Source organism: Neopsephotus bourkii, unplaced genomic scaffold (genome assembly GCF_033783945.1).
Source record: "Neopsephotus bourkii isolate Nb327-2 ecotype Australia unplaced genomic scaffold, CSIRO-AGI_Nbou_v1 NB_1690, whole genome shotgun sequence".
Taxonomy (NCBI): domain Eukaryota; kingdom Metazoa; phylum Chordata; class Aves; order Psittaciformes; family Psittacidae; genus Neopsephotus; species Neopsephotus bourkii.
This window is the reverse complement of record NW_026902164.1, coordinates 75811-92815: the sequence shown is the minus strand read 5'-3', so window position 1 is coordinate 92815 and position 17005 is coordinate 75811. Positions and strand designations below refer to the sequence as shown.

At 46.2% G+C, this 17005-nt stretch overlaps 1 protein-coding gene across 1 annotated transcript; it reads right to left on the bottom strand.

Moving 5' to 3' along the window:
- Window positions 1-534: 534 nt before the first annotated feature.
- On the bottom strand, window positions 535-7910 carry LOC133224531 (coiled-coil domain-containing protein 63-like). The gene is made up of 12 exons (XM_061376056.1): window positions 7175-7910; window positions 6660-6748; window positions 5937-6100; window positions 5593-5782; window positions 4366-4485; window positions 3735-3916; window positions 3350-3531; window positions 2652-2872; window positions 2119-2193; window positions 1549-1741; window positions 857-1054; window positions 535-660 (listed from the first exon to the last, which is right to left on the bottom strand). The coding sequence occupies exons 2-12, from the start codon at window positions 6672-6674 to the stop codon at window positions 551-553; spliced, it is 1650 nt and encodes a 549-aa protein (XP_061232040.1). The 5' UTR covers window positions 6675-6748; window positions 7175-7910; the 3' UTR covers window positions 535-550.
- Window positions 7911-17005: the final 9095 nt, after the last annotated feature.

Below are 17005 nucleotides of genomic sequence, written 5' to 3'. Positions count from 1 at the left end.
GTGTGGTGTGTCTGTGCCTTTGGATCCCTCCCAGACCCGCACCCCACCGTTGCAGCCCCACTGCACATCACCCCCATGTGCCCTCAGTCCCTCTGCCTCCACATGTCCCAGCCTGGCCCAGATCCCAGCCCCAAACAGCCCGTTTGGGCTGTGGCAAGCAGCCATCTGGTCCCACCAGCCCAGCACCAGCACTGACCTCAGCTTTACTTTAGGCAGCAGAGAGCTGCCTGCTCCTTCCGGGTTAGGAGGGAACACCCAGCAAGCACATTGCTTGGGCAAGCATAGGGCGGGACTGGGACTGTGGTCCCCATCTCCTCCCTAGTAGCTACATAATGCCTGGCTGCAGGAAGGGTGCTAGGCTGTGCCATGGGGACAGCATCCCACTGGAGAGTAGTGGTCCCTTTACACAGCAGCTGTCAGCAGTGGGTGGAGCCATGCCAAATACCACCTTTTGAAGCCTGCAGAAGGCATTGGGCTCCTTCCAGAGGAGAAGGGAGATGGAATGATGTCCAGGATGCAGAAGCAGAGGGGAACTCAAGATTAAAACTATTTATTCCATCCCTGGTGCAGTCTCATCTGTGCCAGCAGCGTTGTCCCAGTCCTTCTTGTGGTTCTGGAGAACCATCTGACGGAGCTGACCATGGTCCAGAGGCACCTCCACTGCCCAAGAAAACATCCACCCCATCACACACACCTTCTATACCTGCGGACAGGTATATATTCCTACTTCTATACCTGGTAGGGCGGGACAGGCTGGGTGGGATTAGCTGGGGAGGACGGGTGACAGTGGGACATAGGAATCATGGATTATCTGGCTGCATGGACGCAGCCCTTTCCTCCCACCTACAGCACTCACAGGCATCGATGGCGTTGTTGTTGGCGTTCAGGGTGGGAGGTGGTGGGCAGATCTGGGACCAGTTGATCTCCTGGAGGAGCTCAGGACTTCCCAGCAGTGGGTTGGTGAAGGGCAGGTCCAGAGAAGTGCCTTCAGTCAGTGTGTAGCGCAGGATGGACTCCAGCAGCAGGAGCTCATTGGTCTTCTTCTCCACAAGACCTGGGTGGGAAGAAACACCATCCTACAGGGCTTCTGTGGGCCCAAACCTACCACCAGATGTTTGCTGAGAAGGGGATCCATGGATTTCCCCATGGAAGTGCTGTCAGGCAGCTTGTCTCCCCAGGGACAAGGGTGGGTCCCACAACCAGAGATAAGATGAGGGCTGGGGGGTCTACTGGGATCATAGAATCATAGAATCAACTAGGTTGGAAAAGACCTTTAAGATGAAGTCCAACCTTTACCCCAGCACTGACAAGACCACCACTAAACCACATTACTAAGGGCCTCATCTACATGGTTTGTGAGCACTTCCAAGGACGGTCAGGTTAGCTCCTGAATTTGATGGGAATTTGGCATCACAAAATCACATTAGAGACAGCCATCCATGATGGGGCAGGGGGGGAAACCAGCTCAATTAAAACACAGTGCAAGCAGGTGGTGGACATACAAGATCCAGGCCGTGTGGCATGAGAAGATGGGCAGCTCTGACTCACCAAAATACTGCATCAGGTTCAAATCCGTGATCTCCCCTTTTTCTCCAAGCTGCTTCATTATGGCCGTAGTGTCGCAGTGGAGTCTTTTGATCAGGATTTCCATGCTGGATTTGAGCTGGCCCAGGATTTTGCTTCTCTCTTTGCACAGGTATTCGTAGAGGTTGGCTTCCTCAGTGGTTTCCGTTAGATTTTTCTATCAGCAAAGGTTTTGCAAGGTGTCACACCAGTTCCCTGCTCTCCCCCCAACCCCAGCCCCATCTACTCCCAGTCTGGACACCGGAGACTGCTCAGGAGAGGCTGTGGGATGCTCCCATCCCTTCAGGGGAAAGGCTCTGTGAAAGGGATCCTAAGCTCCCCATGCCAAAGACAAGGCTCTCGGGGGAGCAGGGTTGCCAGGAGCCCTCCAATCCCCCTCTCACCATGCACTGAGAGACAGGGCTGCCAAAGCCTACGCAGGGCCCTTTTCTGACATTAGCCAGAGTAGCATCGGCAGGAACAGACTCCCAAGCGGACGTGCCAAGACAGACCGGGATCTGCTGCCCTTGCAGAGGGAAATCCTGGCCACCATACCTCCACTTCCTTCACAAGATGAAAGTTCTTGGTCTCTGCATGCTTCCGAGCCTTCACCAGGGATGCAATTTCAATCTGTGTAAACACAAGCGCGCAAAGGGGATACTGCCTGAATGCCCACCAGATGTGCCTAACAGAGGCTGGGCACCACCCCTCCACCCTGGGAGCAGGGACATCCCACTTGAGCCCTCTGGGGATCACTGTCCCCAGTCCAGGAGGGCAGGTGATGTCCCTTCCTCTCACTCCAGCTATGGAGTGAGGCAAAGGCAGCTCTTGGCTTGCCGGCATGCTGCAGTGTTTTTGCTGGGTACACGGTGGCAGCATTGAGACACTTTTAGCTCCGAGAACACAGAGTTCCCTTTATCCGAGTTGTATTTTTAGCGATCTCTTTGCATTCCCCTAATCCCACCCCTGTGGCAGGCTGAGAGCAGGGCTCTGGTGCGGGCAGTGATAATGGACATATGAGAGAGGAAACACCCACTCCAGCCCAAACCCCACCAGCTGAGGGGCGACATGAAGAGCCTAGAACAGACCTGGAGTTCCTTGATCTTCCTCTGAATCTTCTGGATATCGTCATTGAGCTCAGAGGCATAGAGGAAGCAGGCGAAGATCTTATGCTCCTTCTCGACGAAGCTATTGAGCAGCTGGTCGACATTTCCATCCTCTGCCAGCTCCAGCAGGCGTTTGTAAGTCACCTCCCTGGTCTCAAAGCACTCCCCTCGGCTCTTCTTGGCCCTCTGGGCTGCTTTCAAGTCTGAGGGAGAGACAGAGATTGCAGGCTGTGTGTGTCCCTGCGAGGTGCCCTTTACAGAGCCTTCCCTTGCAGGTGCTGAGGGGTTCGGTGTGGTGCTCAGGGCAGGGTGGAGCAATGGCAGAGGGGGAGAAGGTGTCTTGATTTCCCACTGAAACTAAGCAGGGAAGTCACTGTCCTCACGGGAATGGGCCAAACACAGTGGGATCCCTCCCCAGGAGGATAAAAGGAGACATGGTTGCACACAGGGGCAGCCGCCCCACCCCTCCCTCTGCCCCAAGGGCACACACAGTGCTGGGTGGTTATCACTGTTCATCCTTTTCACTTGGAGGGTGAAAGTTGGGTGAAGGAGCCTTTGGAAAGGGGAGGGGTCCTGCCTTTGGGCTTCAGTGATATAAATCACTTTAAACAGCCCCCTTGCCAGCTCGGCAGGCTCCTGCTTGGCAGTCCCAGCTGCACATATTCTTTCTCCTCTGATACCGCTTTTCCTTTTGGCCTCTTCCTCCAGTTCAGAGCGATCCGTAAATCTGGCAAGCATGAAGGCTTTCCATTTGCTCTCCCGTGCAAGGATACGCTCCTGCTCCTGCATCTCCATGTGGTACTCGGCAGTGTCTGTCTTGTGCCTTTCCATCATGGCTGCAATCCTTGTCTGGGCCTCTGACCTGCACACAGAGAGCAGCAGCAGGTTACATCGTGTGTACCAGTCTCCCTGCGCTGATCAGACACCTAATCCTAGCACCCAGCTCTAGACAAGAGTGCTGAATCCTCTCTCTGAAGTTGAAATCTCTTTCTTTACGTCAACACTCATCACTGGCATCGCCTCTTAGTGCTGAGTTTGCCACACAGGGTTCTCAAGGCCACGTACAGCTGCTCATAGGCTTGTGTGGTTTGCTTAACAGCAGTGTTCATCCTTTTCTTCTGCTGCTCCAGCTTTGTATGGAGCTTGAAGTAGGAGTTGTCCAAAACAGCTTTCTGGATTTGCAGGCTTTCAATCTCTTCTTGAAGCTTGTTATTTTTGGCCAGGATGGTATTGAAATGGACATTGGCCTGGGAAGAGAGATGCAAAAAGCTTGAAGCTGGTATAGGACTCAGGTTTCTGTTGAAAGACCTTGACTAGACTTAGTACAAGCAGTCTAAGAGGTCTTAAGTGGGCCCTGCACTATCCTCCCCAAGACAGGGGAGGCAGCAGTAAGTCAGGCCAGTCACAACAGAGACCTGGAGCTGGCATTGTCCAAAGCAAGGTGGCTTCAGGCAGCTTGGTTTTATCACTACACAGGTGCAGACCTTCAGGCTTCTCAGCATGGCACAAGTGCTGCACGTGGGTCACAAAGTTTGAAGGAGCCTTTGAGATATTCTGGGAGCAATCAGGCCAGGACAACAGCCACGTCCTTTATGCAGGTAAGGTCAGCCAAATGCGTTTGCACCATTGCCCTTTGTCCTTCCTAAAAAGTGGGTTTCACACATGGTCTCCAAAGGTCTGCAACAGCTTTGCTTACATTGTACAGACACGTCTCCAGTGTGTCGATCTGCTTCTGCAGCTGTTTGCTACGGTTCGCTTGCTTCACCTTCCTTGCTATCAGGTTTTGCATCACAACCTTTTTTTCCAGCTCTTCTATCTGCAATACAGGTTAAAAATAATAATGATCATAATAAAAGGAAAGCTTAATCTCCACCCCTGTGCTCTGGACTCTTGTCAGGACACTTAGCCAAAGAAAATACCCTCTGTTGACTTGAACTACAGCAACCATGTCATTCATGAGCTCACAGTTATAGAAACAGCTTTAATCCCAAAGGATCCCGTGCTGCACATGCAGAAACATCAACTGTAACTAGGAATGGGTTTATTTTCATGTCATGAAGGAAATGTAGCTGCCTCTGGAGGGAAAGTCAGCAGGTGTGGGACAAGGCACAGCAGCACTCTGCGTCGAGTGGAAGAGGCAATGAGGATGGGGTTTTGGTAGTCGCATTGTGCTGGCCAGACAGGGATCTGTGCAGTCCTCCCTGGGACTGAGAGGAGAAAAACTTCTTCCAGAAGTGAGAAGCTGCCAGAGGAAATAAATCCAGGAGAAAAATAAAGCAGTTGGCGAACAACGAAGCAGGGAGCACGTGGGAGAGGTATGATTCAGCCAAGAGATCCCTGATTGAAAGCTAACCCTGGTGTGGAAAGCTCTGCAGCACCTATAGCAACCATAAACCATTTGAGCATGTTCCCTGATTTCTGTCAGGGGCAACTTGTTCAGAGCAGAAAGCAGCAAGGACCTGTCACTTCTGTAGCACTAGGTTTCCCTTGGCCTCAGAGCAAATCCAACCAGGCTGCCCAGAGGAGAAGTAATGGTACATCCTGCAGGTGCTGCTGCTCCTCTATTTGCCACGTCTCAGGCAGCACAACTAATGTTCCATTTTTGCCTCTTTTTCAGGAGGAAAAGTCAAGGGGAAAGCAAAGGGATGTTGCTTGACCCCAGGCAGGTGTGTGCCATCAAAGAGGAACTGCAGAGACTAGGACAGCAAGGTTGAGGGTCAGACCTTACTTTTCCAGCCAGCACTGCTGACTTGAACAGCTCTATCCATCTGTCATTGTCATGTGTCTTTTGCCAGGAGGCAGCATTATGTTCCAAGACCTGAACTAAATGCATTTTACATTGAAGCATTTCAGCTCCAGGGCTCACTCTGTGACTCTGCTCTGCTGTACCATGCTCAGCAGGAAACAGTCCAGATGTTCTTACCTGGCTGTCCAGGACAGCTAACGCTGCTTTTCTTTCTCTAATCAGACAATCATACTGATGTCTGATCTGCAAAAGGTATTGGGCCTCTTTGCGATTTCTGTCATCCAGCATCCTATTTTTCAGGGACATGATCTGGCCTCTTGTTAGTGACACCTTTCTCTGTTCTTGAGTCAGAGATTCTATTTCTTTTCTGTAAAAACAGAACCACAAATTACATTTAGCACATCCCATCTACAACACCACAGCAGGTCTTACACCCGCCCTCCATCTCAGCACCAGGGTCCCTAGATCTCAGCACAGAGGAGCTTTCCAAGCACAATGAAGCTGAGTGAAGCTGAACTCACTCCTGGGCCAGTATTCGCTGTTTCAGGTTGGTACTGTAAGACTTCCTCTTGTCCGCTGCTATTCGAAACTGTTTCTGCAGTCTGTTGATCTCGGACACAACCATCCTTTCTGACAGCTTCACAGGCTCATCTGAAAGGTCCTGCTTCGAGGAGTGTCCTTGCCTCTGTCACACAGAGAGAGTCTTTGGTCACTTGAGCAAATGCAACCAGCACTTGCTGGTAGACAGTGGAGCTGGACGCAGGGGAGTGGGTTAACAGCATCACCTCCAGCTCTGTGTCAGCACCAAAACCAGAGCCACATAAACCAATCCCGTAAGTGGGTCTGAGCCACTTCAGAGCAAACCCCCCCATGCTGGGGATGTGAACAAACCCAGCTTTGCCCAGGAGTGGAGCAGGAGTGCTCACATCCCCAGCTGTGGGAAGGTGACTTCTAGCTGAGAAACTGCCCAACAGGTAAGCACTGAAGCTGTGGCATTTAGATCCACCACTGCCTGTGTCCTCAGGTGTTATCTCCCGACCCTGCCTTCCCCAACACCCAAATATCAGGCCATGGACTCATCCCCAGCAGAATCAGAGCCAGCACAACCCAACACCTTGCTAGCAAAAGAAAGCCTGGCTCCCTCCCCACCGGCCACCCAGCTCACTGCACCGCAGCATTTCTTTCTGTAGGGAAGATCCCTAAGGCAGATCCAATTTAGCTTTGGTTTGTGCTTCAGTTTTTACCTTTGACTTCCTCATTTCTTCCAGCTAATTCTGCAGTCACACTGCAGGCACCTTGGGAAGGGGAAGATAGAGCCTCCACGGGGACAGGCCTGCTTTCCAAGGGGAGAAACAAAAGCTGGGTAAGGGGTTGGTTGTATGATCGTGTCCTTCGGGTGTTTTGGCACATAAGGAAACCATCACAGATGGCTGCACAATGAATAAAAGGAGAACATGTGTAGGGATGTCATCACGAAGCACGCTCCTCTTATCCAGTTGATAAGTAGGGGAAGAACAGATGGTTTGAGCTATTCCATCCCGTTCAGTACCTGGGTTTCCATAGAAATCTCAGTGAGGCCAGACCCCCTGTTCCAGCAGGCAGAGTCCCCTGGGAGCATGAGCAGGGACATTGCCTCGATGCAGCCCCCATCCCTCTGCAGCACTGGGGCCAACCCCTCAGCCCTCACCCCCAAAGCTGGCCCTCCCCCTAGCCCCACTGCAGCCATCCAGGCTCCCCTGTACCCCGCAATGCTGCTCACCCTGCTGCAGGATGCTGCAGTTCCTCTCCAGCCAGGGGGCAGGACCACGATGGCAGTCAGTTATTCCCCAAGAACAGCCCTATTTCCAGTGGGAAGCACAGGAGCAGTAAGAACCCATCAGAGGGCGGGTACCGCTCTGACCCCGGTTGCCATGACAGCAACATCACACCACAATGTGGAAGTGTTCTCCACGGGAACCATCACCAAGGAGGGTGGCCAGAGGAATGCTGGGAGCCCCCATTACATGGACCAAAGGGGTTTCCATGCCCCAAAACCAGCCCTGAAGCATGTGCTCTGATATCTCCCTGGCTGTGTGTCCACAGCAAGCAGAAACCCTCATTTTACTGGTTCTTGCTTCCCTTTGAATGTTTCAATCATCCCATAAGCTGGGACTTTGAAGCCTTTTGCTCTAACTGGAAAGCAGAACCCAGGGTTTTGCTGTCAAGAGCCAAAGAGTTACCATTCCCTTTGCTTCCTTGCAACCAGCTCCCTGGACTTCATACCTAGCTGCAATCTGTTTTGCTCATGGAAAAGCAGCAATCATGACATCACTGCCACTGCCTCAGCACCCGGACACCCTGGAGATGCCTGTCATTGGGAGAACAGGCACTGCCAACGTGGGGACAGAGACAGAACCAATATAGGGAACAAACTAAGGATTCATATCCGCTTCTCTCCTTTCCTTGCACAGGGGAGCTGTGGGCTGAATCACAAGAGCTATGATAATCCCTTCCTCATAAGCTGGAGCGTGTGCCCAGCTTCTTCCCAGGGAATTTTGTTGGCAAAAATCTGCAGAAGAGAAGAGGTGAGGAGCTGATGAGGGGCGCGTGGCAGGGCGGGGGTGTTGCAAAGCTGCAGCCAGCCCCAGAGGAACTCACCAGGCAAAAGAAATGGGCAGTGATTCGGAGAAAACTCCAGGAACAAACTTGCCAACAAAGTTTTCAAGCTGACAAGCAGGTATTCTTTATTGCGGCACCGGGAGACACGGGGGATAACTCCTCCTAACGTGTGTCCCCCTATTGCTATACAAGCCATCCCTATATAGTCCCTGGGCATACATACATATTCATGAGGCTACGTATGGATTACATCATTTTCCAGAGAGCTCCCCGCATGCGTAAAGAATTGTGGTGGTCTCTGAGGGTCGTTTACTTCTTCCAACAATCTTCATCACTTCTGGCAGCCTCTGAAGCACGCGCAGTAGATGCTCATACCAGTTTAATTGGTTCGTTAGCACCACAGACATAATAATCCTCCTACTTATCAGTTAGTTTAACTGTAGCCCATCCTGGACACCTGCCATTCCCAGATACTCCTCATCCCTGTGTCCTGCTCTTCTAGACTGTTTTTCTTAAAACTAGGAGAACTATAGTGATTTATCTTGTGAGAATTCTCAGTATGTTCTCTATCTGTACTCTATTTTTTTTCTCTATGTATCATGCACCTCAGTAATTTTTCATTGTTAGTGTTACAAAGCCATCAAACTTAACATTACTTAAAACTACTTATAAAGGTTTTTATATCCCATTTTGTGATTTTGTGCCCCTTTGTCTCAAATTCCCCCCTTTTTCTGTCCTTTTGCAAATTCTTTTGCAACATTTTATATATTACCATTACCATCAAAAGTCTTTTTGAAATAATTTCCCGTTTCTACCTGGTGCTTAGTTTCATTCAGTTTCCAATCTTCGTAATTTATCATAGACCGTTTACAACACCAGAGGGAACATTGTATCATGCCACAAGTAATCAATATTAAAATAATTAACACCAATATTCCTGCAACCAGTTGCCTCAACCAGGAGAGATTGGGTAACCATGAAGTTAACTTTTTCCATGTTTCCTCAAAACCCCAGGAGGTGTCATCCATGGCCATTTCATAAAATATATTAGTTTGTTTCCAAATTTCCTCCAGATCTGTTTCAATTCTGCCACTTTAGTCTGTATAGGAACAACAACTTTCATTGATTATGGAAGAAACCCCTCTTTGTGATGCCAGTAATGTGTCTAGAGCCATTCAGTTTTGTAATATCACCTTAGATAGGCTAGTTATCTCTTGTTGTTCTGCCTGGATTATATCGATGTTTTTACTTTCCATTTCCTCTATGGTTGCCGAGATATTTACAATTGCCTTCTCTAATTCACTTACTGCCAAAGGTGGAATTAGCCCTTTTACAAAACTATGAAATGAGTTGTGCTGTTCAATAATAGGGTTAAACCCTCACTTAATTCGTTTAGCAAAACTTCTAATCCAGGTCCCGGAAGGGTACCTGTTGATAATAGTACAAGCATTTTTTCCACATAACCAATACCATCCTTTCCCTTTAGGAATGGGCCATCACTGAACTATGATACCATCTATGTTAATTGTATGATTGCAATTTGAATGGTGACCTACATCTGTGGCATTTAAACAAGCATGATCTCCTACCTGGTTCCTGGTGTAATACATCTTTGTGCACAGGTGTCGTATTTATTACCTGGGTTAGGATTAACTATTTCAAATGTTAACCTTTCCTTCGAATACAGATTGCTAGCGTTCACCCACAAATTTGTCCATGAGACAGTGTTAGGAATTGGAACTCCAGTTAATGGGAGATCCAGGCTTTCTCCTGATTTAGGCAACTGTGCACGCACCCAACAGTCACTACGATTAAAACATTAGTAACATTCTGCACTAATTTCAGGTATAAATTCTGGTCCCAAGCTTGTGCGCCAGTTATCATATGAGTCCAAATTATGACCGACACAATTTCATACACAAGGGTCCTGAAGGTTCGATTCACCATGTCTTCTCTGGCTCTGGTGCTTTCTTTATTCTTGAATAATGTGCCCAAGCAGGTTGTTTCTTTATCTTCACTGCTGTAAAGGTGGTCAATAATATCTGGTACGGTCCGCTCCACTTCTCCTGTAGAGGATCTCCTGAAAAATTCTTAACATAAACCCAGTCTCCAGATCTGAAAGGGTGAATTGGATAATCCAAACCTCTGGCTCTTTTCCCTATTATCTCCTCCAATTGTTTTCCCAGATTGATCAGAAACTGTCGGAGATAGCCTTCTCCCACTTCCTGAAGACTTTCTCCTTTAAACTGGGACTGATACGGTCTTCCATACAAAATCTCAAATGGGCTAATCTCTTCTTTTGACCGGGGTCTAGTTCAAATTCTTAATAGAGCCAGTGGTAATGCCTGGTACCAATATAAATTCGTTTTCTGACATATTTTACTAATTTGTTGTTTAATCAGATGGTTCATCTTTTCTACTTGCCCACTGGCCTGAGGCCTGTATGGAACATGTAGTTGCCAATCAGTTTCTAATTTTTTGCTAATTTCTCGTAACAATTTTGCACTAAAGTGCGAGCCTCGGTCAGAAGAAATTGCCTCTGGTACCCCAAAATGAGCTTATTATCTTGTTAAATAATATTTTAATCACTTGTTTTGCATTATTTATTCTATAAGGGAATGCTTCTGGCCAGACTGAAAAAGTATCCATTAACACCTATAAATATCGATAACCCCCCCTTTTTTTTTTGGTAATTCAGAAAAATCTATTTGCCACTGCTGTCCAGATAACTTCCTCTCCCAATTGTTCCAGTTTGATTTCTATTTTCAGTCTTAGGATTATTCTTAAGACATAGCTGACATTGTTTTGTCACTAACTGAACTGTGGTGTATAGATTTGTTTGTCTAAATATTTATGCAAAGAGTTGCTACCCCAATGAGTTTTATTATGTTCTTCCTGAGCTAACATCCAGAGCTGGTTATAGGGGATTACAATTCGCCCACCAGGTATTTGAGCCCAACCCTCTATTTTCCTGTCCCTTTAGATCCTCAATCAATTTTCTATCCTCTTTTGAATATCTAGGTTTAGATTTTTCAATTGTTAGTTTGCCATCAGGGATTAAGGATATGATTTGAAATTGTTCAGCTGCTCATTTGGCTTCAAAATTGGCCAAATTATTTCCAATTTCTTGATCAGAGCCACCTTGTTGATGTCCTTTACAGTACATAACAGCTACTTCTTCAGGTAGCTGAACAGCTTCCAGTAATTGTAGAATTTCTGTAGCATGGTTAATCTGTTTCCCTTGTGTGTTCAAAGGTCCACATTCTTTCCAGATAGCACCATGGACATGGACCACACCAAATGCATATTTAGAATCAGTCCTAATATTTATCCTTTTATCTTTAGCCAGTTCCAGGGCTCTTATTAATGCTATTATTTTTGACTTCTGGGCAGAGGTGTTACCAGGTGAAGGTTTAGATTTTTTTTTTTTTTTTTTTTTCCTGTGAAGTGGTGGTAATGGCATATCCTGCCTTTCATTTACCATTTTTCATGAAGCTACTACCATCAGTAAACCAAGAATCAGCATCTTCCAGAGGTTTTTCTTTCAAGTCTGGTCGGCTCGAATATACAGTCTCTATGGTGGTCAAGCAGTCTTTTGTTAGTGGTTCTGTCGACTGTTCCTGCAAAAGGATGCTGGATTCACAACGTTAGTGACCACAATTTCTGTATCATCCTGTTCTACAGTGGTGGCCTGGTATTTAAAAAAACGTGAAGGAGATAACCTCCTTTCTGCTCCAGGACTACTGATACCACATGGGACACTAGTACAGTAATCTTTTGTCCCAAAGTAAATTTGCAAGCCTCTTTAATATTTGTGATAACTGCTGCCATAGCTTTTAGGCATCTGGGCCATCCTTTGCTCGCTTCATCCAGCTGTTTTGAAAAATACGCCACTGCCCTTCTGTAGGGTCCTAGTTTCTGAGCAAGGACCCCCAAAGCTATTCCTTGTTCTTCACAGGAATATAGCCAAAAGGATTTAGTCATATCCAGGAGTCACAGAGCTGCAGTTCTCATTAGCTCTGTCTTTAAATTTCTAGAAACCCCCTCTGCTGTATCAGTCCATTCTAAAGAGGGAGAGTTTCCTTTCAACAGTTCATACAGTGGTCTTACCAGAACACCATAATCATGGATCCAAAGTCTGCACCATCCAGTCTTTCCCAGGGATTTCCGGAGCTCCTTGATGGTCAATGGTCTTGGAGTCTGGCAAATGGCTTCTTTTCTAGCAGTTCCAAGTTGTCTCTGTCCTCCTGTTATTTCATATCCTAGTTAGGAAACTTGGGTTTGGGTTACTTGGGCCTTTTGTCTGGATACCCGATAACCATTCAGTCCCAGAAAATTTAACAATTCCACTGTCCACTTGATACATTCTTCCTTTGTTTCTGTAGCAGTTAACAGGTCATGCACATGTTGTAACAGAGTCCCGTTTGAGTAGGTGGCTTCCATGATTCTAGTTCTCATGCTAGGTGATTTCCAAAAATTGCGGGACTGGTTTTTTTTAACCCTTTAGGTAATACTGTCCAAGTTAATTGAATTTCCCTTCCTCTGTCAGGATTTTCCCATTTGAAAGCCAATAATTGTGGCTTTCTTTGGCCAATGCCAAGCAAAAGAAAGTGTCTTTTAAATCCAGGATGGCAAACCATTTCTGATTATTATTCAGTTTAGTCAATCGGTCATACGAATTAACTCCTACTGGACGAATATCCTCTGCAATTCTGTTGATTGCCCTGAGATCGTGAACCAATCTGCAACTTTTCTCATCATATTTCTTTACTGTCCAGATAGGAGTATTATATTCCGATTCACATTCAATTAATAATCTATATTTTAAAATTTATCAATTTTATTTTTATTGCCTTTGATCTTCTAATTTTAAGGGATACTGGTTTATTCTAATTGGGTAGGCCCCCCCTTTTTATTTCCACTTTAACAGGCAAGGCATTTTTCGCCTTACCTGGAACTTCAGATGCCCATACTCCCACATATACCTGATTAAGGATTTCTTCTGTTTCAGGGAGGTCCTCCTTTTTGCTTTTCTGTTGAATTAAACTCAAAATTGCAATTAATTGTTTTTAAATCTGAATTCCATTTTGCCTTCTTTAAATGTTGCTTCTCTCCCTAACAAAGATTTTAGAGAATTTGGCATGCATAAAAATTTATGCATTCCTTTTTGTTTTCCCAATTTGTACTTTAAAGGTTCCAAAACGAATGCCTTTTTTTTTTTTTTTTTCCCTTTTTTCCTTGGTGGCCAATAGCTCCCACATCTGTAACGAATTCTTTTCTCTCTGATTTAACACCAAATAAGTTACTCCTGTATCCACTAAAATTCCACTTTGTTTCCCCTAGTTCATAGTCTTAATGTAACCAGTGGATCTGCTAGTGTGGATTCCCCAGGTCCCCGTCAGTTTAGTTCCAGTTCAGTCACCGGAGCCACTCCATGGCACTGCCCCCCCCATAGCACCCACACCGATCCGGTCCCACAGAAGAGAAGAGCCCACTCCCCCACCTCCTCCCACACTCAAACACAGGAGCTGCTCGAGCTCCCCTCCTTTCCCCTTGGTTTTCTTTTTTTTTTTTCCTTTTTCTCACAGCGGCTCCCCCTGCTCTGCAGGGCTGCAGGTGCCTGCCTCTGCAACAGCGCTTCTGGTTTAACCCCTTCTTAACTCTGAATGTGGATGTGCCGCTGGTTGCCAGTGACAGCAATCTCTTCCTCCTTATCAATATCAGATAGGACAGATGGCAGAGGGTGCTCCTCTCGGAGGTACCTGTAGTACGTGATTTTCCACCCTGTCTTCCTGATTACTGTTTTTTAACTTCAAACATCTTTCCCCAATATCACAGGCTGACCATCTCCAGCTTAACTTACAGTTTTTCCCTGTCCTTTTCTAAAGCCAAAATTAAGGAATCTGGTGGAGCTATATTAATTTTGCATTCAGTCTGTCACTCTGTGTGATTTCTTAAAGTGAAAAACACACCTGCATACATTACTTCATCCCATTTTCCTTGCCCCCTTAAAACATGAATTGTAACACTGTATTATAGTTCAGAGTTCCATTTTTAGGCCATTTTTCCTGATCTTCCAAACTATACAAAGGCCACCATTGGTGACAATATTTTACCAATATTTTCTTATTTACCGAGCCCCCAGGAGACCCTCCAAGTTCTTTCCAGTGTGCCAAAATGCACCCAAAAGGATTCCTTTTCAAGATCTCTTCACTCTGCTGATTTTCCATTATCAATCTCACATTCACACACACACAAATGGGATCCCCGAGACATACTCCACACAGTTACAACACTTGAGACAAAGACAGAGACTTAAATTCAACCAAACAAACAACAGTTAATAACACAGTTATAGCATCCTGTCACCAGTACCAACATCACAAGACCAAAATCATTACTGTAACAAGCCACAAAATAGGCAAATACCAGTAGAATCAAAAGCAATACTTCCTAACCCTTATAGCTCAGACCATATCGTAACATTAATGGGGGGGTTTCCTTGAACCCTTTATAGTTGACCAGCCTGTCAGTGTCCCAGGAAGGATGAGACCCTTGTGTCCAACCAGCCTGTCTGTGTCCCACTGTGGGAACCATACTGGACAGCCCACTGTATCGGAGGGTGATTCTACTAGCTCAGACCATATTGTAACATTAATGGGGGGTTTCCTTGAACCCCTTATAGTTGACCAGCCTGTCAGTGTCCCAGGAAGGATGAGTCCCTTGTGTTTGACCAGCCTGTCTGCACCCCACTGTGGGAGCCATACTGAACAGCCCACTGTATCGGAGGGCTATTCAGGGACCCACGCTGACAGCATCACTGAATCAAATCCCTTATGGGCTGTTGATAGCACACTGGACCCAAAACCATTTCCACAAGATACCCCCCTGTGTCTTGTAGGACCTAAATCACAAGATGCCCCCTGCTTAGTTATAACAGTCTGTCACTGATACCAAAATCACAAGACCAAAATCCTTAATATAACAAGCCACAAAATAAATCAAATACCAGTAAAATCCAAAACCTTTTTCTGCAAGACACCCCCTGTGTCTTTCAGGACCCAAACCACAAGAAGCCCGCTGCTTCCTTTGGGTGTATACCAAACGGATGCTAGCAGCCGGGTATACACCTTTACCTACGAGATTTCTTATCTCGACTTACGGAAGGCTTCCAAACCATGCGTACGCTTACCAAGCCAATTTACCAAACCAATTTACCAAACCGACGTGCCCCTGCACATTACAGACTATACAAAAAAAAATAATAACACCTTTTATGAGATGGTCCTTGTCTGCTGCCGCAGTGATCCGAATGAGTCGAGGGGTCCCTCCATAAAAAATTCCCGAGGGCCCTAGGGAGCCCTGTCCTCAGCGGGTCCTGCAGCCGAGCAGAGAGGGTCCCATCTGGGTCGCCAAATTGATTTGGAGAAAACTCCAGGAACAGACTTGCCAACACAGTTTTCAAGCTGACAAGCAGGTATTCTTTATTGCGGCACCGGGAGACACGGGGATAACTCCTCCTAACGTGTGTCCCCGTATTGCTATACAAGCCATCCTTATATAGTCCCTCGGCATACATACATATTCATGAGGCTACGTATGGATTACATCATTTTCCAGAGACTTCCCCGCACGCGTACAGAATTGTGGTGCTGGTCTCTGAGGGTCATTTACTTCTTCCAACAATCTTCATCACTTCTGGCAGCCTTTGAAGCACGCGCAGTAGATGCTCATACCAGTTTAATTGGTTCGTTAGCACCAGAGACATAATAATCCTCCTATCCTCCTACTTATCAGTTAGTTTAACTGTAGCCCATCCTGGACACCTGCCATTCCCAGATACTCCTTATCCCTGTGTCCTGTTCTTCTAGACTGTTTTTCTTAAAACTAGGCCAACTATAACGATTTATCTTGTGAGAATTCTCAGTATGTTCTCTAGTTGTACTCTATTTTTTTTCTCTGTATCATGCACCTCAGTAATTTTCCATTGCTACTGTTACAAACCCATCAAACTTAACATTACTTAAAACTACTTATAAAGGTTTCTATATCCCATTTTGTGATTTTTTGCCTTTTTGTCTCAGCCCCCTCTTCTTTGATCGGACCTTCAAACTTGCGTGCCACAAGTTACCGATTTTTCCTGATTTTCCATAGTATACAATGGCCACCATTGCTTACAATATTTTATCAACATTTTCTCATTTACCGAGCCACCAGGAAACCCTCCCAGTTCTTTTTAATCTGCCAGAATGCACCCTAAAGGACTCTTTTTCAAGATCTCTCCACTCTGCTGATTACCCACTATCAATCTTGCATTCACACACACATACGGGATCCCACAAACACACTCCATTCAGTTACAACACCTGAGACAGAGACTAAAATTGTATCAAACTAACAATTAACAGTTATAACAACCTGTCACCAATACCAAAATCACAAGACCAAAAGCATTACTATAAAAAGCCACAAAATAGACATCCACACAGTTATAACACTTGAGAGACAACGATTAATAACAATTAATAACACATTTATAACAGTCTGTCAACAATACCAAAATCACAAGACCAAAATCATAACTATAACAAGCCACAAAATAAGTCAAATGCCAGTAAAATCCAAAACCTTTTCTAGAAGACGCCCACTGCGTCTTTCAGGAACTGAACCACAAGATGCCCCCTGCTTCTTGTGATTGCATAACAGTAAAATCCAAAACCTTTTCTACAAGATGCCCACTGCAACTTGCAGGACCCAAACCACAAGACACCCTTTGCTTCTTGTGATTGTATACCGGTAAAATAAAGAATAAAGAAAGCACCAGAGCCAGAGAAGACATGGCGGATCAAACCTTCAGGACCCTTACATATGAAATTGCATCTGTCGTAATTTGGACTCATGATAACTGGTGCACAAGCTTGGGACCAGAACTTATACCTGAAATTAGTGCAGAATGTCACTAAGGCTTTAATTATAGTGACAGTTGGGTGTG

Bases quoted from the DNA above. Each gene is read 5' to 3' on its own strand.
- LOC133224531 (XM_061376056.1), bottom strand. The intron at 3,532-3,734 runs GTACGTGGCCTT...CTCTGTGTGCAG, and splicing joins ACACAAGCCTATGAGCAGCT to GTCAGAGGCCCAGACAAGGA. The intron at 1,742-2,118 runs GTATGGTGGCCA...CTTTGCTGATAG, and splicing joins ATCTTGTGAAGGAAGTGGAG to AAAAATCTAACGGAAACCAC.